Here is a 27,173-nt window from a genome sequence, read left to right as displayed (position 1 = left end):
AGTGGCAGCAATGTAGGTGGGTTTAGGTGCATTTCTAGCATGCAGCACCAAGTTGCATGAGTACTCCATGCAGTTGATCATCTGCTCTGGGGATTGGATGGCGATGAACCTAATAGACACAGCCACCAGAAAGCTTCGTAGCTGTATCGTTTTGCGCCCAACTGCCAGGTGCCAGCCTCCGTCTCATAGGGTGCTAAAAACCCGGATATAATCAGTCCTGTCTACCAATGAAACACCGTCTTCAATCCTTCATGAGAATCATTTTCGTTTTCGCGTGTTGCATCGTTTGGTTGTTCTATGACCTGCTTCGAACGAGGGTTTGCTCTGATCTGGGCAGCGCCGACTGTTTCATGCCCCGCTCTGAACTAAAAGGCATCAATCACTTGCGCTTGCCAACGCAGTCCATCGACTGGAGGCAAACGAAACCTCCACTTCCGAAAGTCGGTTCTGGATCGTCGGCCATTCCACTTCCTCACTTATTGCCAATCCACCACGTCGTCGACATCAGTAGTTGCGATCAATCCCCAACGCCATAATTTCAATTTGTCTGACTTGAACACGGACGGACACATAGTTCTCATTGGCGCCCGCCAGTTGCTTCATCATGTCCGTGCACAGCGCCCTAGCTACGCCCGAGATCTTGCACATCATCTGCGATTTCTTAGAGACCAAGGACCTTTACTCCTTCCGCCGTGTCTGCAGCAAGTTCGCAGACGTCGGCGCCTGCTACGCCTTCCAGGAGCTGATCATCCACTTCCACAAAGATGACTTTGACATGTTGCGCCACTTCGCGGAGCACGAGCCCGTGGCCCGAAATGTCCGGTCTCTGATCTACATTGGTGACACCCTGCAGGACGACACCACCATCAATTTCCCGGAGTTCGCCGCCCAGTACATGTTCTCCCAGATCAGCAACGACACCATCTCGGCCATTACGGGCGGCCGGGGTCTCCCTTCCCTCATGTCCATTGACGGCCTCAAGCCGTCGTACGACTGCTACGAGGAGCTGCTGGCCACCCAGAAGCGCATGCTCCAGGACGACATGGACAATGCCGTCATCAAGTTCGCCATCTCCAAGTTCCCGCGCCTGCGCGACATCACCATGTCGCTGGGCGGCGACACGTACGAAGTCGACTACGTCAAGGGCAAGACGCCCTTCAAGAACTCCCTGGTCAAGCCGGGCACGTCGCCCGAGCCCGTGGGGTGCCGCCAGCTCGGGACCCTGCTGTCGGCCATCGGCAACAAGGACATCCAGCTGAAGTCGCTCACGGCCGGCCACTTCAGCTGGCAGTTCTTCGAGAACAACCCCATCGTCCTGAGCGGGGCGCTGGCGCCCTGTTCCGGGCTGACGTACCTGGAGCTGCTGATCGACACGGGCGTCGAGGACATCTTCGAGGAGGAGCCGAACCTGGGCAGCGAGGTCAACAAGTGCCGGCCCGTCATGGAGCGGGGCCTGCTGCGGGACTTCATCGCGTCACTGACGCAGCTCAAGACGCTGTCCATCATGTTCAACTTCCACTCGTACGAGCACGGGTTCCCCGCCGCGCTCGAGGACGTCATCAAGCCCAAGCACAAGTGGGAGCACCTCGAGGACCTCAGCCTGGGCAACATCGAGTGCGAGCGGCAGGAGCTCATGTCGGTGCTGAAGCGGCACAAGGACACGCTGGACTCGCTGGAGCTGCAGGACATCCGGCTCAAGAGCACGTCGTGGCTGGCGCTGCAGTCGTCGATCCGCAAGCACCTGAAGCTGGTGGACGTCATGGTGACGGGCGAGCTGTACGGCGTCGACGAGGAGATGATGATGGACGAGCTGTTCATGCTGGAGCCGCCGGACCTGCGCGACGAGCTAAGGGACGACTTGTGCGATTACCTCTGCGGGCGCCGGCGGCGCGGGCTCACGCGCGACGACAATAACTTTCTTCTGTGAGCGGTTCAAACGACATGTTTGAACTTCTCATGCCTGCGAATTTTACGGTCGATGGCCTAACAAATTTGCATCACGTTCTACGAATCGTCGCACGCTGGCATGTGTACATCAATCACGATGCATGCAGATCGAAGATACCTGCAGGAAAAGCACGACTAGAGCTGATACGAACCACGTTTGCATCGGAAGGCTATCTTTTCAGCTCGGAGAGATCTGGGATAGGGTATCATTCAGTGCTGCTACCCTTCTCCGAGGTTCCAGGCCACTAAGAACCAGTCGGGTTGCGAGGCGGGATCAGGTCTGGACTCGGACACTCCGGTTGATTGTTTACTCGGAGAAACACCGTGTTACATGGTTCGAGAAGGCGATAGATTAAGTGGTCTCAGTCTCATTTGCACGCTTGTGGCACGCTGGTCATTTAGCCGCAGAAGCGAACCTGCAGGAGCTGGGAATTGTCAAGCTTACGCCGGCGATGCCTGATCTAGCCCTTTTGTTCTCGGCGTGCAACAAATTGCAGCGATTCTGGGCATATTTCTAAAAACAGCAAACACAGCACAGGTGTCTTGATCTCTAGCGGTATCCTACATAGACTTTTAGTATTTGAGGTATGCATCTGCCATTTGTGTCGATCAATATTGGGCGGTCCATCTCGGGCAATTGGTTTGTCTTGTTGTGATCTCCATTATGAAGCCTAGCGTTCTTGTCTTGTCTTTCCTTGCACTCCTGGTCCCCGGGATCCCTGCAACGCCATTATCCTATCCTGGCCGAGATAGTTTGAGCAGCCCCGGCTTCCAGTCTGCGACGATCAAACGGGCGGTTCCCGAAACGCACGTGCAGCACGAGCGGCGGACCGTGGAGCAGAGTCGGCGATGGGTGAAGCTAAAGAGGGCGGATGCGCAGGCGACGCTGCCGATGCGGATCGGTCTGACGCAGCACAACCTGGAGAAAGGGCATGATTTGTTGATGGACATGTGCGTTATTTTCTCTCTTTCTTTCGATCTGTCGAACAAAATGGTATATGGGGATGAGTATTGCTAAATGTCTGAATAGCTCTGATCCAGCGTCGAAGAACTACGGTAAACATCTCACCGCGGCAGAGGTAGCCGACTTCTTCTCCCCGTCCACTGCCAGCGTCGCGGCGGTAAGAGAATGGCTGATCGGGACCGGCATCCCGGCGTCGGACATAGGCCAGTCTCTGAACAGGCAATGGGTCCAGCTCGATCTGCCGGTTCGTCAGGCTGAGAAGCTCCTCGCGGCCGAGTACCATGTTTACGAGCACGAAGACAGTGGGGCTCAGACGGTGGCCTGCGAAGAGTGAGTACGGTATATGATCATGATCATTCAAAGCGACTGATTACAGTGCTTGTTTACGCATCTGCTGACCTCTTAACAAGGTACCATGTTCACAAGAATGTCCAGGAGCACGTTGACTACATCACTCCCGGCATCCGGCTCACGAGTCTGGGCGACAGGCACAAGGCGCGCGGCAGGAAGCGTAGTACTTACCAAGGCGGCCAAGGCATTGATAGGTTCATCCTGCCCGTGAAGAAGATGGAGCCCTCAAAGTTCAAGATTGCCGTGAACCAGACGGGCGCGCCTAATGACGGGCCCAGCATCCCATGGAATATCCCGTTTCCACTCGATGGGGATTGCGATAAGTACATCACGCCCGAGTGCATACGGCGTACGTTTGCCCTCTTGACCTCGCGCACTGCGAGTAAGTATGCATGCTAACAGATGGAAAGGACTCTATCGTGTACCCAAAGGCACGAAAGCGCACCCGGACAACAAGATGGGCATATTTCAGGGGCTCGGGCAGAAGTACACCCAGCACGATCTCGATACCTTCTTCCAGGAGTTTACAGAGTAAGTAGTCGATAATCGCCTGGAGGAGTGGTAGTCTCTGTGGAGCAGAGGAGATTGCTGAATGTCTCTGTAGTGGGATCCCCAACGGGACGCACCCCGAGCTTCGGTCCATCAACGGCGGGCTCGGCGTGACGACTGACTTACGCCGTGCAGGATCGGAGGCCAACCTCGATTTTCAAATGGCGTACGGCCTGATCTGGCCGCAGCAGACTGTTCTGTACTCGGTCGACGACGAGTACTACCAGAATAGTCAAGCTGGAGAAGACTCCCCGTATAAGGGATTTTTCAACAGTATGCAGTATACCCCTTGAATCGTTTAGAAACTCCTCAAGGGCCCAGCTATTGAACAGCAGAAAGCTGATTGCCGTATACAGACCTCTGGAACGCCATCGACGGCAGCTACTGCACCTCCACCGCCTTCAACGAAACCGGCAACTGCGACCGCCCCGAGTGCCTGGACCCGTCGTACCCCGACCCCCACCGCCCCAGCCCGGACGGCTACCAGGGCCCGCTCATGTGCGGCGCCCACGCGCGCACCAATATCATCGCCATCTCGTACAGCGGCGGGGAGGCCGACCTGCCTTACTCGTACCAGCGGCGGCAGTGCGCCGAGATCCTGAAGCTGGCGCTGCAGGGGACGACGGTGCTGGTGGGCTCGGGCGACGACGGCACCGCCAGCTTTCGGACGGACCCCGCGCCCAATGGGTGTTTGGGGCCGGGGCATGATGTGTTTCATCCGCAGTTCTTATCGACTTGTCCGTATGTGCTGTCGGTGGGGTCTACGGTGCTGCCGCCGGGCCAGAAGCCTGATGGCAGAGAAGAACACGATCATGTCGGGTCTTCGTCGTCGTCGTCGTCACCGGGCTGCAGCGCGGAGAGGCATGACAGAAAGGAGATGGATAAGGAGAAAGACAGCAACAACCCAGAGACCCCGACCGTGCGATTTTCCTCTGGCGGCGGCTTCTCCAACATATATCCACGGCCGCCATGGCAGGACCGCCACGTTGAGAACTACTTCGCCCAAGTCCAACTCCCGTTCGCAGGGTACGACGGCGGCCGGCCGCGCGAGGGCTTCTTCATCGGCAACCCTTTCAGCACGACCAGCTCTACTACTACCACCAACACTACTGGCAGCGTCAATGCCCCCGGCGACATCATCACCAGCGCCAATGGGCGCTTCAACCGCCTCGGCCGCGCCTACCCCGACGTCGCGGCCAACGGCGACAACTTCGTCATGTCGCACCGCGGCGAGCTCGTGCGCATCGGCGGGACCTCGGCGGCGTGCCCTTTGTTTGGGAGTTTGCTGAACCTGATCAACGAGGAGCGGCTCGCGGCGGGGAAGGGGCCCGTGGGGTTTGTTAATCGGGTGATGTACGCGCACCCCGAGGTGTTTCGGGATGTGGTCGTGGGCGGGAACCGCGGGTGCGCTGGTTCTGAATCGGGGGCTGTTGGGTCGCGGGCGGCGAAGCCGATGGCGTTTCCGGCGGCGCCGGGGGGGGATCCGGTTTCGGGGCTGGGGACGCCAGATTTTCCAAAGATGTTGGAGCTGTTTATGAGTTTGCCGTAGTCAACTAAGCCGGGTGCCTTGGTGTGTTTGAAAGTCGCGTTTGCCTTGGTGGTGGGAATAGAGTAAGCGGATTCATGTTGGAAGAGGGATCGTATTCGTGTATCGCTTTGTATTGCAGCCTCTTGCGCTTCCCATTGATCAGATTGCTGCTGATATTGGTCTACATCGTAATGCGGTCTATCTGATAGTTATGACTTCTCACTATTACAACTCGTCATGTCCACCCTCCCCGTCCTTCTTGTCCTTGCCCTCCTTCTCCTCCAACGGCGAAGAAGAAGAAGACTCAGAGGCCTTGGGTGGCGGTGGCGGCGTCCCGTCCCAGGGCTTCACCTTGCCCGAGGCGATCTGCGTGACGAACTGCTCGATGGTCTGAGCCGAGAGCATCTTGGTCTGGTCGAAGGGGAAGACCTGGCCGTAGCTGGGATTTTGTACCGCCACCGCCGGCAGCACCTCGGGCCGCAAGCCGAGCATAGACACCATATCAACGTACTCGGCGGCGTCGACTGTGACAAACAGCAGGTACTCCTCGTACTTGCGCGCGACGGCCCGCATGGAGGCGGCGTACTCCTCGCGCTCGAGGGCGGAGTCAGAGAAGTAGTAAACAAGAGATTTACCGGACTTTCAGTTCGTCAGTAAGCAGTCTATCCACTCACGACTTTGAAAACTCACCTGCAAGAGCCTCCCCTCGTTCTTGCGCGACAGCTCCCCAATCAGCGGCGCCATGCACTTCTCCACGAACTTGCCGATCGCGTCGACGGCCGTCATGTCCGAGAGGACGGTGGGCGGCTGGCCCGCGCGGTCCCGGTTGCTGTAGCAGACGACGGCCCCCGGGCTGATGCTGGCGATGGCGCCGAACGAGGCGCGGTCCCAGTACCGGGCCGCGACGGCGCCGAACAGGGTCTGCAGGTGCGCATCGCGGGTCGGGTGCAGCTGCGCCATGACCACGACGTCGTCGACGGCCTGGAACGCCGTCACGGCCTTCTCGTCCTCAAGCGCCGTGACGGCGGGGCGGGGGGCGCGTTTGAGGTAGGATAGGATGCTGCGTGTAGTGGATTGCGTAAGTGAGATATAGAATGATAGGAGGGAGTGAGGGTATTAGAATGTAGACATGTACTTACGCATTAGGCGTCCTGGGACCTCGATACGGGGTCGTCTTGCCGTCGCTGCTGAAATGCCGTATCGCCGGGTAGGAGATGACATCGTACTCCTTGCACAGCTCTTTATATCTGTTGCAGTCGACGCTGGCAGTCCATTCTGACGCTTCTTCAACCCGCTCCCATACTGGCGCTAGGGCTTCGCATGCCGCTCTGAGAAGCTATTAGTCGTCTGTGTCTTTCTGGGCGTCCAGCATAAAGCCGGGGAGAGGAAAGGCACTCACGTGGAAGGCTGTGGTCATTTTCAGGGACCCGTTAGTCTCAAGTCTCAGGTATCATGTTATCCCATAAGAAGAGGTGAGATATATCCTACCTCTACGACTGTCAAGGCGAAAAGTCAGCAATTATTGTGGTAGAAGTGTTGATGATGTCCGAGTTTGTCACTGGCCGACTCACTTACACCCTACCAGCATATCTTTGCCCTGTGCCAATCCCAACTTAAGGGACTCGTCCGACACGTGGCTCCAACCACCGTGTCTATGTCCCATCGACGCCGACGCCACCGAAAGCGCCCATGCCGATAATAATAGCTTCATTTTCGGGACCGATATACAATATTGTATTATATCTTACTTCCTGTCAAATTGAGAAAAGAAAAGTCTGACGGTATATGGTATACTCGTTCAGAGCAGCCATGTTAGAAAAGTTGCTTCCATGCGACTCGCTAATGACTAGTGGCCAGGGGTCGTCCCAGTTAGAGCTGCAGAGGTGCCGCTGCCGATCAGGGACGAGCTGCAGGCCAGAGGGGCTCCATGGTCCGACGGGAAGAGCGCTAAAGACCCCTACCTCTGCCTGATTGCCCCTCGCTAGCCCTCCATCTTGGCCGCCAACAGCACCATTACCCCGCTGAAACTCGAGCCGGACCTCTGTGCGCAGACAACTCGCGTTTCAATCCTGCAGTCATGTCTGTTTGATGATGCCTCTCGACCCGAACCATCTGTAGCTTGCAGCTCCACGACAATGGGCTGTTGCTCCGATATCGTTATCAGGTGGCCCATGGTCTGCCTATCTACCGGAAGATGATGCTTTTACCATTCCTGTTTGCCAATTGCTGGAGTTGAAGCAATTACCACAACCTGCCGATATACACTATGGCGCCATTCAGAGACCTGCTCCTTTTCGCGATCGCGACAGCGACCTGCCTCGCCCAAAGCTCCGGTGATGCTGACACGCAGAAACCGCTGGTCTCGACCGACGAATGCAGACACCCGGCCTACCAAACCCACATCCTATCCAAGTCGCCCTTGGTCATCTACCTGGAAGGGTTCCTGACCCCCGAGGAGCGAGCGCATTTGACAGAAGTCACGTAAGTCAAGAGAGAAAGACCGACCCAAAGCACCCAGCCTACTATCCATCAGGAGTCTGACCTTCCGCGACCCAAACCTACAGAAAAGACACCTTCACCCACTCCGCCGTCGCCGACGGGGGCTCCGAGGGCCTGCGCAAGACGCGCACCTCGCAATCGACCAACGTCCCGCGCTCCGCCGCCGTCCGCTGCGTCGAGGACCGCGCCCTGCGCTTCCAGGGCTTCGACGTGCCGCGCGCGCACCTCGAGCCCGTGCAGCTCGTGAAATACGGCATCGGGGAGCACTACCACTTCCACACCGACTGGTACACAGACGCGGCGGCGCACGCGCGGACGAGCGCGACGGGCGGCAACCGGCTGAGCTCGTTCTTCGCGTACGTCGCGGCCTCGGACGACATCACGGGCGGCGGCACCAACTTCCCCATGCTGGAGGCGCCGCGCGACGAGCGCTGGTGCGAATTTGTGGATTGCGACGAGCCTTGGGACCGCGGGGTCACGTTCCGGCCGGTCGTGGGGAATGCGGTCTACTGGGAGAACCTGCACCCCGACGGGACCGGGGACGAGCGCAACTTGCACGCGGGCTTGCCAGTCACCAGCGGATGGAAGATTGGGATGAACATTTGGACGCGGCAGGGCCCGCTGGGCGAGGATATTCGGGGCCCTGACGTCTAGAGCTACGATTTAAGGCGTTCGCGCGAAGCAATAATGTCATCAATATAATCACAAGTCTTCAACAGAAATACTGGGAACTTTTGGGATTGGTCTACCAGTGTTTGCTTGCTGTCTGTTAGCAACCCCCGTAGATCTCGCTCCAAAGCTGCTCGCCCGGGTCTTCGCCCAAGTCCGCCACCGCCTCTTCGCCGCAGGGCCGATAGTTGGCAAGCCAGACGGCGTCGTAGTATTGGTCGAACACGACTATGTCTATGATTAGAAAGAGAATCCAACACAGTACTGTTAAAGTCCTTAGGGATAGATGGGGGTTTACGTACTGTAAGCCCCTCGGATAAAGGTGTCCCCCAACACCCAAGTCGCCGTCCCCACCTCCGCCGGCTGCACGCCCAGCGCGCACCGGCCACCGAGGTCGATGACGAAGTCGGCGTACTGGACGTCGATGACGACGCCGCCCTGGTTGAAGCCGAAGTGGACGTGTCCGCCGCCGCTCCCATCTTCGTCGTCCTCGTCGTCGTACGAACACGAGACGTAGTAGATGCCCTGCTTGTCGTCCAGGGTGGCGCCGAACTGCTCGGCCAGCGCCGCGACGATGTCCGCGTCCATGTACGAGAAGGTCGAGCCCGTGTCGAGGAGCATCATTCGCGTGAAACCGGCGGGGGTGAGCTGTTCTGTGGCTTCGGCGCTGGGGCGGGTGTGGGCTAGGGATGTGAGGTTCACCCAGTATCTGGCAGTAAGTCGCCGTGTCAGCTTCATCTGATGGGTCACGGCGTGCCATGAGCCGAATGGGGGTCATCTCTCCTGACATACCCTACTTGGCCGAACTGCTCCATTTGTTCATCCGGTGAGGGCCAGATCTCGACGGGCTCCATCCAGCCCTCGAACTTGTGGTAGTCCACGCCGCCGAAGATGATGTCGCCTAAGTTTTGCATCAGTTCTATATGTGCGCTCCATCCTAGTCCGGGCATCGGGGGGACTCACTATTGCCATCACCTTCACCGCCCAGCCCCACGCTGAACACCCGCTGGCTGATGTACTCGTCCTCGACCAGCCGGTCCAGCATCGTGGGATAATGCGTGTTGTACCCCTCGCCGTACCCGAGACCGATCATGCCGGCCCAGACGTAGGCGCTGGCGGTAGCGACGCCAAACTGCTGACCGGTGACGGGCCAGTCTAAACACGGACGCATATATCAGTCGTCAGTCTCCATACCTTACAGTCGTCTGCCACTTATGAAACTTCAGTAACAGTAACGGGCAGACTCACCGTCGTCCCCGAGCGACAGCGTGTCGCAAAAGTACGTCCCCGCGTAGCCGCCCGTCCCGAACGAGACCCCGAACCGCATCGTCAGGTTCTCGGACGTGCCCGAGTCCATGGCCTCGTACCGGCCCGCCGACGAGCAGAAGGACGGGTTGGCGGCCCGGGCGCAGTCGGGGTTCACGTACAGCTCGAAGGAGGCCGTGTCGACGACCACCTCGACGGTCTGGCTCGGGCTCCCGAGGTTCACTGCGCATAAAGTCAGTCTCTGGTGCCTTTTCTATACTGTTTAATGTAAGGATGCTAGGTTGACTTGCCATCCATAAGATATACGATGCCGCCTTCGTATAGGGAGAGGGGGAGCCTGCCCCAGCGCCGGGCCAAGGCAGTTGCTGCCGTCCCATTGCTGGTAGTCGCGTTGTTGGTGATCTCCACCCGCTCTTTCCGGACGGCTGCCTTGATGTAGTTTCCTGCTCTGGGTGTAGCTGTGGGACGCGGTGGTCTTGCCTGCCCGCTAGTCGCGTCTACATCACTGGACTGCACCAGATCCGCCAGGGAGGCAGCAAGGCCCAATGCTGGAAGAAGCAAGATGAGAAGGAGACCAAACATCATGTTACTAGTTTTGAAAATACCTGCATACATACCCAGTCGCGTCCTCTCGATGATGTTGGCACTGAAGACTTGTCGGACTTCCGGCTCTTTTCTTGTGCCGCCACTTCAGTAATGCCGAATGCATCCTACGGGTGAAATTAAAGACAACGTAATACTCCAAAAACAACGACATTGATGCGTGTTATGATCGATGGGGTTGGGTTTTTGCAATTTCCTCCGCCAATCTAATCCACCTCTATCCCCCTCCTCACACTCTTCATCAAACTGGAGTTGTCAATCTCCACCATGACGAATCTGCCAGCGAGTGTGTACAAAGTGAGTGTATACAAAGTGCCGCGACGAACAATGTCAGTGGGCACGCGTCTGGCCGTTGTTGATCTGTAAAAAGCAAGTCCCGTCCTGCAGTCTGCGTCCGACCATCGGCGGGCGTTGTGGGAGAATTGGGGAAAAGGGGACGCCACACGACACAAATAGACAGCATGTTCCAGAGTGCGGCAGGTTATAGCGAGACAGAAGAGTCTGAGACTGATTTATCCGTCACAGGAGTCAGTCAAGAGGGGATGTCGATCATCCACAGGGCAAGACTTATACGTTGGTTGGAGCAAAATTCAGTGCGGGTAAATGGCAATAATCCCCAACGGCGATATATCGCGGAGCGGGTAGCAACGTCAAGGTCTGTTCCCGATGACCCGGCCAGCCGACGGGGGCCGGAGCAGTCCGCATTCGGATGGCGGCTCGTGGTGGTATGCGGCAACGTTACCAGGAGGTGTTGCGTGATCTGGCATCATTCTTGGGGTATAATTGGAGGTGCGGCAAAGCGAACTTCTCACTGCGCTGTTCGTGGTTTAGATATTTTAACCCCTCTTTTCAAGGTCTAATTGCGCTGGCATCTGTATTGAACGCTTTGAGAGCTCTTCTGATGGCTGTCTCTGTGAACCTTCTCCAGTTCTATACTTAACCCAAGACACCGTCTTTGCGGCTTTGGTGCACAAACATGACATTCGTAACCCCTTTCCAGCCACATATCCTTGCAATTTCTAGGTGACCAACGCCCAGAACACGATTCCTTTTAACTGAGACAAGACCAACGTCCACCTGTTCCGCATGTCTACCTTTCATCAGTGCCGGAAGCTCTGTTGGCTGGGCCGTTGAGACTTCGCCAGTTTATCAACCCTCGAGCAATGCCACAAGTAACCACTCAAACCCACTGCAGTTACCACATACTTGTGCTTCATGCTATAACTCTTCCCCCCTACGATTGCCCGCAGGCTTTCATTGGCAGCATGGAGCTTCATGTCACGGAGGTATCCTCCCGGCCATTTGACATGAACATGAAGATGCAGATATTTCGCGAACATGACGTTGGCAGTGTGATAGACTCGATGCAGGGAGGGTCTTCCCGCCCGATTCGGGGGATTGATACTGCATAAGTATGCAGCGGGGATTAAGTGTCGTTATCGTTATTTTAGGTTAACGTTCAGCGGACCTGCCGCTTGTTGGCTCCAACGGCCGTTGGCGATGACACTACTCTAGCAGCAAAGCCTCATCGTTACGCATGGCCGCATGGCTTTTGAGGCATGCGTTCGCGCATTTTACTGACGTCCAATTGCCTTACGCCTGCATATCTACTGTGCATGCAGACCAGTATTGCCAGCTGTCACGTCATCAATCGTGACAGCTTCGAGAAGGCTAGGATCGAACGAACTAACAGCTCGTTACCCCGCCTGGGCAGATTGAAGCTTTCGGTAGCTGGGTGTTGGGCGATCATGATACCCACCCTAACCACCAGCAGTGCGGGGTCTATCTGCAAGCACTCTAGGTTAATAGACGACCCCTTTTCATTGGCTACTCACCATGACATGGCTGTTCCCAGAACCAACGAACGATTATCTTGGGGGCGCTCTTACTTGCATGGGTCACACAAGGACAAGAGCTGACTTCGGGATCAGCCCAGGCAAGCTGGCCTTCTCCCCGCCTTTTGCGGGCAACTAGATAGATGACCCTACTTCTCTAACTTACTGACTTGAGTAAGGTCCAGGACCAACATCAGTGTTCCGTCAGACGTCAAGGGCGTGTTCGCTGCATGCAAGCCAAGCCAAGCCATGCGATGATAGGCTCTGTTTACGCTTCTGGATGCACAGCCAGAACGTTCGGCGGTTCGACGAGCTGTCATCGGAAGAATGACACCTAGGCAAGGCTGTTTAGTATGCGCGTTGGAAGGCTCAGCAAGGTAGGCACAGCTCTCTGCAGGTGTGACATAGCTCTCTCTCTCTCTCTCTCTACGGCTAGCCATATATGCCCACGGCAGCTGCGCGCCTCGTGTAAATGCTCACTCTTCCCTCTGCTTTTTCCCTCCACCGTGGACTTTTGAGCTCCTTCATTCGGCGATGAACCATATAGAAACATTCCATTTGGAATCTTAGAAATACCTATCGAACCATGGTGCCCAGCGGTCTTCGCACTCTAGCGGCCTTGCTGCTCCTGGGGTTGAGAGGAGAGGCCGAGGCGGAGCAGATTGTGTGGTCGTCTTTTGCTTACATCCTCCACGGCGAGCGCACGCCCCTCTCCACCGACTCCCTGTCGGCCACCCTCACCACCTACGGGGCCCAGCAGATGTTCGCGCAGGGGCAAATGTTCCGAGATCGCTACTTGTTGAGCACTGGCAACGACGATGGGAACGCCACCGACAGCTTCCCCATTGTGGGCCTATCGCGACGGGCGCTGGACAACAGCCAGCTCGACATCATGACCAACACCGACACCTTCAACGTGGCCTCGGCCATGGCGTTCATGCAGGGACTGTACCCGCCGGCGCCCGGGGCGTTTGTAGAGAACGACGGGGGCAGGAACGCCTCGACTCTCGCCAATGGGTCGTTGGTGGACTTTCCGTTAGATGGCTACCAATACCCTAACATCCAAGCGGTTTCCTCCTTAGACGAGAGGTCATTCCAGTACGCATACCACAGACACAATACCTCACATTCAAGTCCATATGCTAACGAAAAAACAGAATGCAGGGGCAAGTGTCGTGCTCGACTTACATGGGATCCCAACTCGAGGCCTCCGACGACGAGATCATCCGGCGCAACACCAACGAGAGCGTGGAGCTGTACAACGAGCTCAGCCGGACCATCTTCGCCGGCACCGCCCCCTTCGAGCAGTCGTCCTCGGCCGACAACTTCTACGACCAGGCCTACGACCTCTGGGACTACGCCGCCTACCAGTACACCCACAATTCTACTGTCCACGACGGCCTGGGCGAGGACGTCTTGAACCGCCTCGGGCAGCTGGCCAGCGACCAGCAGTTCGACTACAACGGCAACCTGACGGCGTCGGGGTCGCAGCCGGGCGACCGGATCCGCGCCATCGCGGGCCGGACCCTGGCCGCCCGCGCGGCGGCGCAGCTGCGCTCCCAGATCGCGGGGGGGTTCCCGCACAAGTTGTCGCTGATGGTCGGGTCCTTCGAGCCGATGCTGGCCTTCTTCGCGCTCTCGCAGCTGGCCGACGACGCCTCGTCCTCGCTGCGGTTCCGGACCATCCCCGCGCCCGGGTCGGCCATGGTGTTTGAGCTGTTCAGCGTATCCGACGACGACAACAACAACAACGATGGCAGCCCTCCTCAGCAGTACCCCGCCGAGGACGACCTCTGGATCCGCTTCCTCTACCGGTACGGCACCGACGCCAGCGCGCCGCTGGTCGAGTACCCCATTTTCGGTCGGAGCAACTCGCAGTCCAGCATGAAGTGGTGGGACTTCCGCAGCCAGATGGACGACATCGCCGTCGACGACCTGTCCGAGTGGTGCCGGCTCTGCAGCGCCCCCACGCTCTTCTGCGCCGGCATCGAGGCCAACGCGGCCGACGGCAACAGCAGTTCCTCGGCGCCCAGCTACGCCGGCGGCAGCTACGACCGCATCCGCAGCCGCATGTCCCCCACCGTCGGCGGCGTCATCGGCGCCATCGTCACGCTGGGGCTGCTCACCCTCGCGGGGCTCGCTGCCTTCTTCCTCGGCGGTCTGCGGGTCCGCCGCCGCGGCCAGCGGCAGGATGCGGGGGTGCAGCGGAGCGGTAGTCTCGGCGGCTTCAAGGGCGCCGAGAAGATGGCGTCGGATAAGGACCTGTCCCTGGCCCGGGGCGGGGGCCGGCACGAGCGCGTCGGCAGCTGGGAGATGGGCGGGCCCGCGACGCCGCCGAACGTGGCCACCAGGGGCGACAGGGAGACGACGTTCGGCGCCACTGTGGTGAGGCAGTTGAATGATGACGGTGTGAGCATCATAGAGGAGGAGCCTGTGAAGCCTCGTGAGGCGGTTTAGACCGTCACAGTAAAGGCTACGGCTCTCTTGCCGGGGCTCTGCCACGTCTAAGGCTGTGGGAAGCTGCGAGGATGGGCCAACAAATGGACGGGCGCTGTCCTGGGTACACCACTCGTGGCGTGCAACGTGTACATACCTCTATATGATAAACATCAAGTAGGCAGTCGACGGAACGGAATGATCCCGATATATCATCTTGTATCTGACGTGAACTGGGATAAGATGGAACGCATACTGTCGTTGACAGTCGGCACAAACGCGATTGGACTTGGTACGGTTCTGGCACGTGGGCAGTCCGCCGGCGCGCCACATAACTACCATCATGCTGCTCAGATATTTTGGAAAATATAAGGGCTCGCGAACCGGTGTGATGAAAACTGATTACACTCCAAGGGGCTGTTTAGCTCAGGTGTTGCTGACAGCCCTTGACCCGGCTGCTGGGTTGATCAGCTCCCTCGGGCTCGGTTTCGGGTTCGGTGTCGGTGTCGGTCCTCGCGGAGTTAACAAGTCTGACCAATCAATGTGTCGTTTGCAACTCTTCAGAGAGCGAGCAAACAATCTTTTTCACTACCGATTCCCGCTTCTTGTCGCCAATATCCACGACAATGATCTTACATGCTTACAGGCCCTGCGTTGGCACCATCTCGCTTCGGGTCAAAATCTGTGAAACCATGGCCCAGGCCTGTCCGCTCAGTGGCTGGGATCAGGACCAGGTTGTATGAGTACTCGAACACGCCCTGGATGATTCAGCTTGCTGATGCAATGGCATAGTCGATTGGGTATCATGGCCCAGGAGGTCCAAATGTATGGCTGCACCCTCGCGTAACCTGGTCATGAACGGCACTGAAGCAGCCTTCCCTCCTGGCTTGATGCCTCTGGGCAGTTGCTTAAACGTAGACCCCCTGCGCGCCCAGCCAAGAGCACATATAAAGTAAAGTGTGCCTACTCCGGATACATTGGTTACTTGGCATGGCCAAGACATCTTCATATTCAAGACAGTTGATGGTCGCTTGAAAACCAGCTGTATCAGCCCTTTAAACCACTGCCATATCGCATCAACAGCCCAAACGCCTGGTGGGACACAGGTGAACTCGGTGCCATAGTACCTTCCAACCATCATCCATGGACAACGCACACCGAGCGTCTGCTATTACGCAGATCGTATTCTACGCGCCCGCGGTGCCCATCATGCTTTATGTCGGGATCCGCGCCTGGAAGTACGGGCCCCGCATGGCCTGGTATCCCGCCATGGCATTCGCGTGTGGTAAGCATGACGCTCCCGACTGGAAGAGGTCTTGCGGAAAGGTGTGACTAAAAGCAAGCACCCCTGTGACCATACAGTCCGACTCGTAGGCGGCGCCCTCGTCCTCGCCAGCCAGCACGACCCCCAGAACATCCGCCTGATCACGGCCACCATCGTCCTGCTCAACCTCGGCCTCGTCCCGCTCCTCATGCCGTTCCACGCGCTGACCCGCATCGTGTAAGTCACTCCAGCCTCCACTTTCCTCGTCGGAATGAACTTCCATCCGGCAAGCAAGACCCGCTAATAGTCCCCTTACCAAAGTCTGCAGGCGACATTCCCGGAAAGCAAGAGGACGAAACGGTTCATCAAAGTCACCCATTGGCTGCTCCTAGCCGCCGTCGCCCTCTTCAGCATTGCCGGCGGCCTCACGGGCCACCCCGAGATGGCCGAAGCGCAGTCGATCCTCTCCAAGGTGGCGTACTTCGAGTTCGTCTTCGTACTCCTCGCGCTCATCGCAATGGCGGCGTGGCTGAACTTTGGGAGGGGCGACCGGATACCGGACGGCCAGATCATTGTGAGTTGCCGACTTGTTTGCTTTCTGGTCCCTCCGTCCCCCGCATTTCTGACACTGGGTTTCGAGGACTCATAGCCACCTGCGTCGAGGGAAGCTAACAAGATAATTTCATTCCCTTAGTACATTCAATGGCTGTTGACCAGTTCCCCTTTCCTGTGCATCCGGGCAGTGTTCGGCGTCATCAGCGTGTTCGAGGCCGCCGGCGCCAACATCCGCACGTCCATCTGGAGCCCCATGTTCGGCAGCGCCCTGCTGTTCTCGCTCATGGCTCTGCTACCTGAGTACATTGTGCTCTGTGTCTTCGTATACTTGGGCATCCACCGGGTCTCAACCGCCGAACGGTATGGGCTGGTAGCACAAAAGGGGTTCTTCAAGAGGACCGACGACACCAAGTCGAGAGGGCACCAATCTCGCGAGTAAGCTGTGACGGCTTGATGTGTCGAGATGTAGCATAAAGAAGCAATTTTCTTTTCTCATTTTCTTTTTAATTATGTACTGATGTGAAACGGGGCCGACCAGGGCAGACAGTGAAGTGGCCCGTTTACTCGTACCATCGGCCCTTGCGTACCTTCTCTCCCATCTCCGCCGGGGCCAGCGCCATCCTGCCTACGTCGCTGCCGGCCTGGACGTCCACCATCCCTACCCTCTCGCGCCGGAGCCGCTTCGAAATGTCCTCGCCGCCCTCTGTGCTGTTCCCGGCGGGCCGCAGGTGCGCGAAGTACGGCGAGTCCTTGGCCAGGCCGCCAACCGAGCCCAGGACCGGCGGTGTGACCAGGTGGTATCGCATCACGAGGCTGCCGAGGGCGGCAAGCATCATGACGGTCGTGGCGGCGAAGTAGGTCGATATCCAAGAGATGTCTAGGGCGTAGATGGGCGGGAGCGGTGCCTCTATGGTGGACGTCGCATTCCATAACAGACTTGGGTTCAGAACCCCCGCGCCCAAAACGCCCTGGGGGTTCCAGGTGGAATCCAGGAACGTGTTGAGAATCAGTCCTAGCCGGTCCTCGAATAGCTCCATGGAGATGTTGCATAGATTAATATATGGATTGTCGTGTCTTACAAACGCGGCCGATGGATCCTGCATAAACCTTTCGGAAAATGTGGCCCTCTCCTCTCCGCCTCCCACTTTCCCGAAGTACTTCAGGAAGTAAGAGGCAACTGCGGAGGATACCAGTTTCAAGTCGAATCTGGCGTCACCGTAAACCTAAAGGTCCGACTGGGACATCTGCCGTATCCGATGAACCCCGCACCTGGACTGGGCAGTTATCCCTTGGGCCATGCAGAAGACTTCGGTGTCGACGTGGATGGTTTGGACATCACAAGATGTCACACAAGCCTCATTGCAGCCCGGGTAGGTCGGGCTGCCTTTGATCCCGATGAAGATTTCCGAAGTTGCCAAGTCATCACTTCCTTCGACATTGTTGTAGTCCATGGTAAAAGTAGCCTGGTATTCGCGCATCTCTTTTGTCGTCGTGGAAAGCGTTTCCTCTGTAAGAAAGCTCGTCAAGGCTGCGCCATACGGCGGCTTATCGAGGCTCACGTTATATCCATTTTTGAATGACTTGTAATGCGTCGAGAACCAGTCGGTCATGTCCTGTCCGCATGAGAACCCCGAAACATCAGCTGGGAAGACTGACAGGCCAGCTCCGACTGAGACTGGTAGCCGCCGTGGACGCTTACCTCGGTCATATGATATTGTACTGGGTCTGAGTAGTTCCTATCTTCCAAGGAGCCTACGCAGGTCCACTGCGAGCACTTGCAAGCATACATTAGCACGGATGTACGTACTCTGGGTCGGCCCGAAACTTACATTGGACACGTCGATGTAGTTGTCGCCCATGGCGAAGGTAACATTGCCAACAAACTTGGGATCCAAGTTGTAGTAGCGGGCCCCCACCAGGCTGCTGTATTCCTGCACGCTCTCGTTCCAAGGCACGGCGAGCCATCTCTCAGGGTCCGCCTGATCGTAGCCAGGCGTACGACGGAGCTTGGGGACACGCGGGCTACCCCACGGGTCCATCGCTGCCCGCACCGCCGCTCCGCCAGGCCCCCCGAGCCTTCCTACGAGGTCCTCGAAGCCGGCGCAGATGCCATTGCAAGACTGGGTGGGAGCGTCCATGGACGCAAGGGCAGTCAAGTAGGCTATCTCGTTCCAGGGCTTCATTTCGTCCCACCCTATGCCGAGAAACGTCCGCACCCTGTTTCCGTACCGGACTAAACCGTTCTGGACAGTTACTTGGTCGACTAGGTGTACACTTCGAAGGGAGGCTTGAGAACCGAGAGGGTTGAAAACCCATAGCAACACAAGGTAGAGAGTCCATAGGTTGACAGCGGAAAGAAAGTATGCGGAGAGAATCGTGCTGGCCATGGTTAAAGATCCTAGCAGCTGCTCCAGGAGCTTTCAACGTGTCAGCATCCTTGCCTCGGACAGCAAATCCGGGTCTGAGCCTACCAAAAGTCGTTCGCCCTTTTGGAGTCGCCAGTTGGCATACACCCTCAACGCATTTCCCACGACGCCGGAGAAGATGACAGGCCATAATGAAGCTGCCAGCTGCGTTGCTTGAACCACCGTCCTGGACCACTGCGTTTCGTTTTGGCCTTGCAGTTTGACGATGGATACGCCAAGGGCTACCCTGAGTCAGCTCTTCTGAGGGAAAGCTGCCAGTGTGTTCACAGTCTTTCAAATCCTAGATTAGGGAGAAGTACCCACCCAGAAAGCATATCGACAGTATGATGCTGATAACATCACCAATAAAACGATACCACGGCAAGCCGTTCCAGTAAGCCGGTTTTGCGGCGCTGGGATCTGCGGGCCAGGCGGCGCTCAAGGCCCTTTGCGAAATCTGCGGTCCACGGCTGTCAGATTCCCTGTCCACCTGGCCAGGACCCCTAGTTATGGGATCCGGTTCTTGTCTGCTATGGGCATCGTATCCTGGGGGCGACCTGTTGGACTGCTCGTCAAGGCTGGGCCTGGACCCGCAGCTTGGAACGATGCTTCCATCGGCGCTGGAAACGTTTGCCTGGTGGGAAGTTTGTGGATAGGGGAGCAGACGATAGGTTTGGTCCATCGTGGGTGGTGGGTCACGGAACATTCTGTTTGAACGACAACAAAGCAGGCACGTACGATGAGGTTTTAGGAGCGACTTGGGCCATTTTCTTCTTCTCCCTGCCTGACGTCTTGGAACTACTAGATGTTGAGCTCTGTAGTATTATTGGCTGCTCGTCTTCACTGCGGGTAACACGGCAGGGCAGCCAAGTGCCTTGCTATATTAAACGGTCAGTCACTTCCGTCTCCCACAGCCAGCCTGACCTATCTAAAGACCAGTGGCAGGGATGTTTGATCAGGTTGCATCCACCACATAATATTGATGGCGGATTATAGTGGCAGGTGGCCAATCAATGGACCAGGAAAGCATTCGTTACCAGTGCCTTGGACATGTTGCATTGCAGCCTCCTACTCTTGCAGATATTTACATAGCGCCAAGCGACTCGGTGGTTTTCTTTTGCTATCCGGGCTATGTTTGAGGCCCCCATGGCGAGGGGCGATGTGTACCGGGACTCAGCCGACAGCCCTGCCCTGCATTGTACAAGGGGCTCGGCTGACCGCCATATTCTTGGCGTCCTCGGCACTGTCAAGATCACAGCGAGCGGAAGTCACCATCATGGAAGAGTCCGCGAACGTCGATGGTGCTGAGGAGGTTGACGTGATCAATCTACTTGGCTCGTCACGGTCCGTCAAGACCGATCCAGCACATTGTAGCCGTGTCGCGCTCGTTTCAGTTAGCAACAACATCGTTGGCCGTTGAAGAAAAGGTGATCGAGAGCTAAAATCATAAAGAGTGAGTAGAAGAGTAAAGTAGAACGGTTTATTCTCGCGGTCGCTTGCCCCCAAGCGGCTACAGGCAGTAGTGGGCTGAGTGGAACCCTGGGGGTCGGCACCACAGCGGGCGCTAAAGATGGTGCCTGGGGGCTGGCAGGGCTATCGCGGGGAAATTGGGATCTGTCCAGCCGGTTTCGGGTAGATTTGCATCGAGCGATCAAATCCACATCATCATCCATCGCCAGATGGGAATTGTCAACTCAACCAATGGGCCGCATCAGAAAGGGAACCCACAACCAGTAAGCATCCGTGGATTCGTCAACGTGAACTACGAATCTCTTCAATCAACTTCGCATCATGTCTACCGCAGCATCCGCCACATTGCGGGCAAGCGACCACCAGCCAGGTCTCGGTTACCAACAACACACCATGGGTATATCCCAGCTCTCTACATCCTTATCAAAATAGGCAGTAACCAATATGCGCCTACCCGCCCAGCTGGCTAGGCAACAGGACGATCGAGTCCCAATCACCGCAACCTACCCGTCTCGACTCTGGTTACACAAGTATAGCAAACTGGTTGCCCGCCATGACTTCGATCTCAAGGCAGCAACAGCTGCTCGCTTGTTGTTTCTGCCGTCCTTCTTCAGCAAAAGACAAGTTCGGTAGGTATGGCGAACGATATCAGCGAAGACGAGGAATTTCTCGAGGGGTTTCTCGCCCGGGATCTCGTCACGTTCAGCGATGCCGAACTGGATGATTATCTCGACCGAGACGGCCACGAAAAAGGAGTGTCGGACCCCGAGAACTTGCCTGAGAGCTTCATCGATCGACTAAGGTACCATGCCTCTGTTGCTTGTTGCCCAATCACACCCTAGCCGTAGCTGATGGGAATGCAGAGATCGCGTGAATACTCCCGCGCGATCGCTTACCTCCATAGCCTTCCAAGAAGAAGCCATCGCCTCCTTGCTGATCGTCCGGGCCGAAGCCGAATACGACACCGACACCGACACCGATCATGGCACTGACCTCGACACCGGGTTCGACGAAAGTGAGCCACAGAGCGGAGATTCACTCTCAGATTCGAGTTCCTCCGATGCGCCTTCAGAGGAAGAGTATTGCAGGAAACTGGTACAAGCTGGGGGTCGGCCATGCTACCCCGTCGCGATGCTCGACTATGTGCGACGCAACCCGAAGACATGCCACGAGGTGCTGCAGCCGTGGGTGTACTACGTGCCGGGGAACCCGCACGGGTGGAAGTCACTGCTGTACGAACGACAGCTGTCGCACTGGCGGGGGTTCCTGCATTGGCAGCGCCGGGTGAGAGGGAGCACCGATAAAAAGAAACATGAGCATTTCGATGTCGAAAAGATGATCAAGGTCTTCCTGCAGCGCCAGAAGAAGCGCAATCAAAAGCCCGGGTTTGCGGGCTATCTCGACTCGGTGAGGGAGTTTCAGTTCAAGAACGGGTTCAATCAGTATTGGCCCGCGTTCAACGAAGACGTCGGGCAGCAGGATATGTTGGCCACGTGGTTCGAGTACGCCTTCTTCGCGCACTGCTTCTCGGAGCGCGCGGAGGTGTCGGTCCGGCTCCTGCAGCCGACGTACGACGAGGCGTGGCGGACGCTCGAAGCGGCGGTCGCGCTGAAGCCGTCCGAGACCCAAGAGTACGTCCGCAGCGGGGCGTCGAGCCGTGTGCAATACGCTGCAAGCCGCCACTTGGAAAGGGCCTTGGCCACCGCCGAGTCGGACCTGGACAAGCTGAAGAAGTCACCACCACAAGCGGAGGAGGAGGCGGCGCCGTCGTCGTCTTGTTCTGCGTCGCTGTCCAAACGCCAGCAACGGGCGGTCGAAGCGGAGGAGCAGGTGGAGGAGGTGTGGACGGCCTTTGACGCCCTGCGGGAGCGGGAACGGCACTTTGCGGCGTTCCACCAGGCGGTGGACGACTACGAGCGTCGGCGGACGGAGCATGAGAGGCTGGACAAGCAGCTTCAGTGGATTCTCGGACAGGTTGCGCAGGTGGAGTTCGAAAGAGACCAGGCGCGCTCGGCCACTCGTGGCCCGGCAAGCGAGTCCAGCGCGAAGAGGAGCTCCAGGCATGGCATTGGTAGTGCTGCGTCTACTGTGCGACCACGAACCTTGGGCGCGAAGCAGTCAAGACTACAGCCACAGGAAGCTTGTGTTCCTTCTGGGGCCCAATCAGGCGATATTGAGTCGCAAAACGGGACCTCATCGGTTGAGATTCCGGCTCAAAGCGATATAGAAGCAGTTCAAGCTCCGCTCTCGTTGACGGGCTCCAAAGCAGGCAGTTGGCCGCGTCCAAAACGCCCACTCGCCAAGATTGATCGGGTCAGTGTTTGAGACGGAGCGTCATATCTCTGGGGAGGAAGCGCATCTTCCGTGTGGCAAGCGTACTGTGTTCAGTATGTTGGCCAAGTGTCAGAACCGGTGCGCTAATGTGTGAGCTGTAATGTGTTCTAGATTCTTAACCACGTATGTTCTATCTTGAGTCCGTGTATTGTCCTTTGCCACTGGCAGTGACCGATGACCGATGCGGACGTCAACGCCAGTGCAAGTCACACACTCCCTCCAGCACACTTTTCTGGCACTGCGGTCACATATGTAGTCTGGGCTTACAAGGCGAGAGTACGGGTGCCGTTCCGATTGGACGACTAGCCGGCAGCAATGATTATTTCCACGAGTCTGAGATGTGCCTATAAATTGGGGAGCATTCCCCTCCTTCAAGATTCAATTGCGAGCGCCGTGAGAACCTATCAACAGAGTGGCACCATTTTGCAACCTAGCTGCTTCATATCCTGCTATCACTCCCACCGTAATGCCACAGCCAAACTTTCCTTCCACTGTTCACCCAAACCGAAACATGTTGCTTCTTTGTTTGTCAGCCCATCGTGAGCTTTCGGCTGGGTCAGCAGGCCGGGCAAGGTTGTAAGGCCGGGCAGGGGCGGCAGTCCAATTCCTCGCCGAGCGAACATGCATCATCATCAAATCATAAGAAAGCAAAGGAAGCATCATAAACAGACCCTGGACCTCTTCTTTGTCCAACAGTTCTGGATGGATGTAGAATGTCTGCACGACAGCGTCTCTCATTCCCCGATCCGTCTCCACGGTGGATTCGTATGCCACCTGCGCCGCTTCCAGAAACTCGTCGCAAGCCCAGTGCGCGGCGGCCGCCTCGTTGAATTTGCGCAGCGCAAGTGCCTTTAAGCCGTTAATCAGATATTTCTCCGCCAGCGCGTATACCTTGGTGTGGGTGACCAGGTCGCTCCCAGGTGGGTATTTTCTCGGCGGGTCCTCTGAAGCGCCGGTTTGGCCGGTGTCCTTGTTATCGACGATGTTTCGGGGCTGTTCTCGGGGATGCGAAGGATCGTAGTTGAGATGGTAGAAGTAGTAGACTGTGAGATCGACAGCTTGGGCATCGTCATCCGAAAGAATAATCTTGCCGGTCCTTGCCTCCTGGGGCAGTAAAAATAGATTAATAAGCAAACGAAACAACTCACCGGATCACGAGATGAATGCAACTAACCTTGAACCCGTTACGGCATGCTGCAGCGAAAAAGTGGGATCGTGGGCATATGATTGACCGATGGACTCGATAGTCAGTTCCGCCGCAGGAGATGATCAAATCCGAGTATTCTCCCGTACGGTAGAGCCTTGTAACGACATGATTAGCATCGGGTATGGTACGTTTCTAGCAGTGCGTGAAACAGAGGGGGTGGACTCAGCAACTTTTGCAAGCCAGCCAGTAGCTCTGCCGACCATTCCTCCATCTCAAACGAGGACCCGGAAGACAAGCTTGGCCCTTGTGACTCGATCCTAGATGGTTGCGTTTGGGCAGACGCAAGGTGCGTAGACGGTTTTGGGAGCGGCACGTGGTAGAGACTGTAAAGTGCCGGTAAGGCGTGGTGAAAGGCGTGTAAATGGACAGCGTCGTCGCAGGTGATATACTCGGATGGCTTGATGTTCTTCCAGGATATAATCTCCTGAGATGGAAACGTCCCAGTCCCTTGCAAAATATACTCTCAGTCTGTGAGCCTTGGGGTATTCCATCCCAGTACAATGTACTGTTCTAGACGGTCCCACTTCGTGGACGGAAATGGAACCACCGTGGCTGCGCGCTGTGTGTTTATTGTCCCTCTCAGGGTAAGTTTCCTTCCTCAGCCAGCTTGCACCCTATGGGCCTTTTCGATGTTATGTGCCTGGATAAGGCGCCGTATGACGCAGCCTTGACTATCTCTCTCACAATGGAAACGCTTTCCGAGACGATACCAGAAATGCGTAAATACCAGGCTACTTTTGTAAAGGACTACACGTTAAAAAGAGAAAGCGCTACTCTGAGGCCCAGGTTTGGCAAGCGTGGGATTTCATTTTATGATGGCATGACAACGAGGTAGTAAATGGATGGTGGTTGCTCCTGGGTACTGAGTACATAGCTTGTTACTTACGTTCCCCTTAATCGGATTATCAGAACGCAATATCACCGCCCGACTCACTCGTGTGTGGCGTGACGCGCTGGACAGGGTCTTGGGAAGCTTGGCGGATGTGTGTTCCTCCTTTGCGGTTACTTTTTCCTTGTCACTGTTGGGTGTGACCGCGTTACGGAGCCACCAATGAACCAGTCGAGATGTGAAGTAGGATGGGTCTCGAACCTGAGGTTTGGGACCTGGATGTCGATGGGATGTGACGCATAAACTTCAATACTCTAAGCCTTCCCCTTTTGATGGCCAACCCCCCACAACTGTTATCCCGCCTCCTCGTCTTATAGACAGCAAACTTGCTCTCCCTCCTACTAGTAACAGCAAGCCGACTACTGCTGACAAGGCCCCCTCTATTACTAGTAGAACGCCACCTAATAATTACTACAAGAAACAGATCCAACGAATTATCACCGTTTATCTTAACGCTTGTCCATAACATGAGAGTTGTCACGCTCACAGATGCCCGGTGCTCTATATCAACACAAACATAGACATACACTAGGAGGACTTCCCGACAGGGTTCTGTACAACTGGGTAGTCAGGGAAGAACGGCCTGTACACCGCCTGACACCGCGAATTATGCTCCGCCGTGGACCCGAGGACGCGGGCCAGCTCGTCCTCGCCCGGCACGCCCAGCTTGGCCAAGGGTCCGTTGCGAGGCCTGACCCGCTCCCAGCCGGGCCCCGCGGCGGGGTCCTTGATCCAGGCCACGAACCAAGCGTGGACGGCGTCGGCCAGCGCCTGCTGCGCCGCCGTGACGCCCTCCAGCGCCGCGAAGCACTCGTGGCCGCCCAGGAAGAAGGGGATCTCGGTCCCGTGGGTCGGGGCCGTGCCGGGCACGCCGACGACGTTGTCGTAGGCGCCGAAGAAGCGGTACTCCCACGTCGGCTGCGCCCCGCTGCGCAGGTCGACGAAGTAGTCGACGGGGCAGTTGAAGCGGGCGTCGCCGTACTGCGTTCCGCTCATCAGCGATTCACTGGCAAAGTCGGCGACGTCGTAGGCGCCGCGCAGGACGGAGGCGGGGATGTGGGCGCTGTCGGCGTCGAAGGTCGCAATCCACTCGGAGAAGTTGGCGTTCTCGGCGCCGTAGACGAGGGAGAAGATGGTGCCCTCGCCGTCCGAGTTGCCCGTGAGCAGGGGCACGTGGGACGGGTAGGCGCCGGCGGCGAGGCGGGCCGGGTAGTCGGAGAAGCGCGTGATGTCGTCGACGACGGGGGTGAACCAGGTGTTGGCCGTGGCGTTGAAGAAGGCCGTCTGCATGGCCAGGGCGTCGACGGCGCGGAGACAGTCGAGCTGGCCGGGGCCGGTGCCGCAGCCGACCTCGGCGGCGACGACGTCGAGGGCCGCGTTGCGGGGCGCGTAGGCGGGGCCGGAGATGGCGTTAGCGCTCATCTGCACGGCGCCCTTGAGCCAGGTGTCCGGGTGGTTCCAGAGGTAGTGGTCCACGTGGACGGAGCCGGAGGAGTGGCCGCCGAAGACGATGTGGTCGGGGTCGCCTCCGAACGCGGCGATGTTCTGGTGGATCCAGTCGAGTGCCTTCTCGACGTCCAAGATGCCGAAGTTTTGGCTCTCGCCGTCTCCTCCCAGCTCGGCCGAGTTGGGAGAGGCCCAGATGCTCTCACGCGTGTTGAAGCTGACAAAAATGACGCCGTTGCGGGCGAAATTGTTGCCCTGGAACTGAGGGTTGCTGCTGGATCCGGTAACCATAGCACCGCCGTACATGTAGACAAATACCTGAGCTATATTAGTTTCTGCAGTATTTCATCACGGCGCAATGGATGGTAGCAGATGGCGGACTCACGGGCAACTTGGCCCCCTTCGCCTCCGATGGAGCCCAGACGTTCAAGTTCAAGCAGTCCTCATCCTGCCGGCTATACGAAGTGCCCGTGATGGCTTGAGGACACGTCGGCCCGTAGGACGTAGCATTGAAGACAGTAGCAGACTTCGGGAGGTCTTGGGGGCGTTTCCATCTGGTTCGTAGGTCAGTCATGTATCAGAGAGACGTCTGTCTACTACTAGGCCGGCAAGGAGACCTACCGGTTTTGGCCTCCAGTGGACTGGGCAAAGGGGACGCCTAGGAAGACCGAGTTGTTGTGGGAGTCTCGGAATCCATCAACGGTCCCTTGCGGCAACAGCACGCGCGGCGTCCCGGAGGCGGAGGCGGAGGGCGACTTCGCGCATGGCGATGCAGCAGCGAAAGACAGGCTAGCAGCGAGCGGCAGGAGCTTGAACAACATGACGGCGGCTCAATCTTGGATTGGATCTCGAAAGCTACCAAAAAGAAAGATGAATTGCAGATCGGATGGCCGACATTTTTTCCAAAGCTGAAGGTCGACCTGAAGACGGTCGGCTCCGAGGCTCCTGATCTAGTG

At 57.2% G+C, this 27,173-nt stretch overlaps 11 protein-coding genes across 11 annotated transcripts; 6 read left to right on the top strand and 5 right to left on the bottom strand.

Moving 5' to 3' along the window:
• Window positions 1–604: 604 nt before the first annotated feature.
• On the top strand, window positions 605–1,927 carry PG985_009531 (uncharacterized protein; the record flags this gene model as incomplete). The annotated part of the gene is made up of 1 exon (XM_066829299.1): window positions 605–1,927. The coding sequence occupies one exon, from the start codon at window positions 605–607 to the stop codon at window positions 1,925–1,927; it is 1,323 nt and encodes a 440-aa protein (XP_066684211.1).
• A 684-nt stretch (window positions 1,928–2,611) lies between these two features.
• Window positions 2,612–5,360, top strand: PG985_009530 (uncharacterized protein; the record flags this gene model as incomplete). The annotated part of the gene is made up of 6 exons (XM_066829298.1): window positions 2,612–2,898; window positions 2,978–3,241; window positions 3,322–3,644; window positions 3,694–3,793; window positions 3,867–4,084; window positions 4,168–5,360. 6 exons carry the CDS (start codon window positions 2,612–2,614, stop codon window positions 5,358–5,360), a joined length of 2,385 nt encoding a protein of 794 aa, XP_066684210.1.
• Window positions 5,361–5,564: 204 nt separating this feature from the next.
• On the bottom strand, window positions 5,565–7,050 carry PG985_009529 (uncharacterized protein; the record flags this gene model as incomplete). Its single annotated transcript, XM_066829297.1, has 6 exons — window positions 5,565–5,978; window positions 6,030–6,399; window positions 6,479–6,667; window positions 6,739–6,746; window positions 6,828–6,835; window positions 6,915–7,050. 6 exons carry the CDS (start codon window positions 7,048–7,050, stop codon window positions 5,565–5,567), a joined length of 1,125 nt encoding a protein of 374 aa, XP_066684209.1.
• A 555-nt stretch (window positions 7,051–7,605) lies between these two features.
• PG985_009528 (2OG-Fe(II)oxygenase superfamily protein) lies at window positions 7,606–8,492 on the top strand (the record flags this gene model as incomplete). Its single annotated transcript, XM_066829296.1, has 2 exons — window positions 7,606–7,820; window positions 7,904–8,492. 2 exons carry the CDS (start codon window positions 7,606–7,608, stop codon window positions 8,490–8,492), a joined length of 804 nt encoding a protein of 267 aa, XP_066684208.1.
• A 115-nt stretch (window positions 8,493–8,607) lies between these two features.
• Window positions 8,608–10,355, bottom strand: PG985_009527 (acid protease; the record flags this gene model as incomplete). The annotated part of the gene is made up of 6 exons (XM_066829295.1): window positions 8,608–8,741; window positions 8,810–9,216; window positions 9,300–9,408; window positions 9,471–9,662; window positions 9,756–9,995; window positions 10,241–10,355. The coding sequence occupies 6 exons, from the start codon at window positions 10,353–10,355 to the stop codon at window positions 8,608–8,610; spliced, it is 1,197 nt and encodes a 398-aa protein (XP_066684207.1).
• Window positions 10,356–12,797: 2,442 nt separating this feature from the next.
• PG985_009526 (phosphoglycerate mutase-like protein) lies at window positions 12,798–14,668 on the top strand (the record flags this gene model as incomplete). The annotated part of the gene is made up of 2 exons (XM_066829294.1): window positions 12,798–13,309; window positions 13,369–14,668. 2 exons carry the CDS (start codon window positions 12,798–12,800, stop codon window positions 14,666–14,668), a joined length of 1,812 nt encoding a protein of 603 aa, XP_066684206.1.
• Window positions 14,669–15,790: 1,122 nt separating this feature from the next.
• On the top strand, window positions 15,791–16,905 carry PG985_009525 (uncharacterized protein; the record flags this gene model as incomplete). The annotated part of the gene is made up of 4 exons (XM_066829293.1): window positions 15,791–15,932; window positions 16,010–16,148; window positions 16,233–16,485; window positions 16,606–16,905. 4 exons carry the CDS (start codon window positions 15,791–15,793, stop codon window positions 16,903–16,905), a joined length of 834 nt encoding a protein of 277 aa, XP_066684205.1.
• Window positions 16,906–17,026: 121 nt separating this feature from the next.
• Window positions 17,027–18,649, bottom strand: PG985_009524 (uncharacterized protein; the record flags this gene model as incomplete). The annotated part of the gene is made up of 2 exons (XM_066829292.1): window positions 17,027–17,643; window positions 18,274–18,649. The coding sequence occupies 2 exons, from the start codon at window positions 18,647–18,649 to the stop codon at window positions 17,027–17,029; spliced, it is 993 nt and encodes a 330-aa protein (XP_066684204.1).
• A 2,327-nt stretch (window positions 18,650–20,976) lies between these two features.
• On the top strand, window positions 20,977–22,666 carry PG985_009523 (uncharacterized protein; the record flags this gene model as incomplete). The annotated part of the gene is made up of 2 exons (XM_066829291.1): window positions 20,977–21,163; window positions 21,246–22,666. The coding sequence occupies 2 exons, from the start codon at window positions 20,977–20,979 to the stop codon at window positions 22,664–22,666; spliced, it is 1,608 nt and encodes a 535-aa protein (XP_066684203.1).
• Window positions 22,667–23,170: 504 nt separating this feature from the next.
• On the bottom strand, window positions 23,171–23,975 carry PG985_009522 (uncharacterized protein; the record flags this gene model as incomplete). Its single annotated transcript, XM_066829290.1, has 2 exons — window positions 23,171–23,779; window positions 23,850–23,975. Coding segments are annotated over 2 exons (735 nt in total), but the record flags the coding sequence as incomplete, so codon positions are not given.
• Window positions 23,976–25,299: 1,324 nt separating this feature from the next.
• PG985_009521 (uncharacterized protein) lies at window positions 25,300–27,038 on the bottom strand (the record flags this gene model as incomplete). The annotated part of the gene is made up of 3 exons (XM_066829289.1): window positions 25,300–26,535; window positions 26,603–26,771; window positions 26,839–27,038. 3 exons carry the CDS (start codon window positions 27,036–27,038, stop codon window positions 25,300–25,302), a joined length of 1,605 nt encoding a protein of 534 aa, XP_066684201.1.
• Window positions 27,039–27,173: the final 135 nt, after the last annotated feature.

The sequence above is a fragment of the Apiospora marii genome, assembly GCF_038362585.1.
Source record: "Apiospora marii strain CBS 49790 chromosome Unknown utg000005l_segment0_segment0, whole genome shotgun sequence".
NCBI classification, from domain to species: Eukaryota; Fungi; Ascomycota; class Sordariomycetes; order Amphisphaeriales; family Apiosporaceae; genus Apiospora; species Apiospora marii.
Note: the sequence above shows the minus strand (reverse complement) of the source record. Positions and strands in the feature narration are given on the sequence as shown.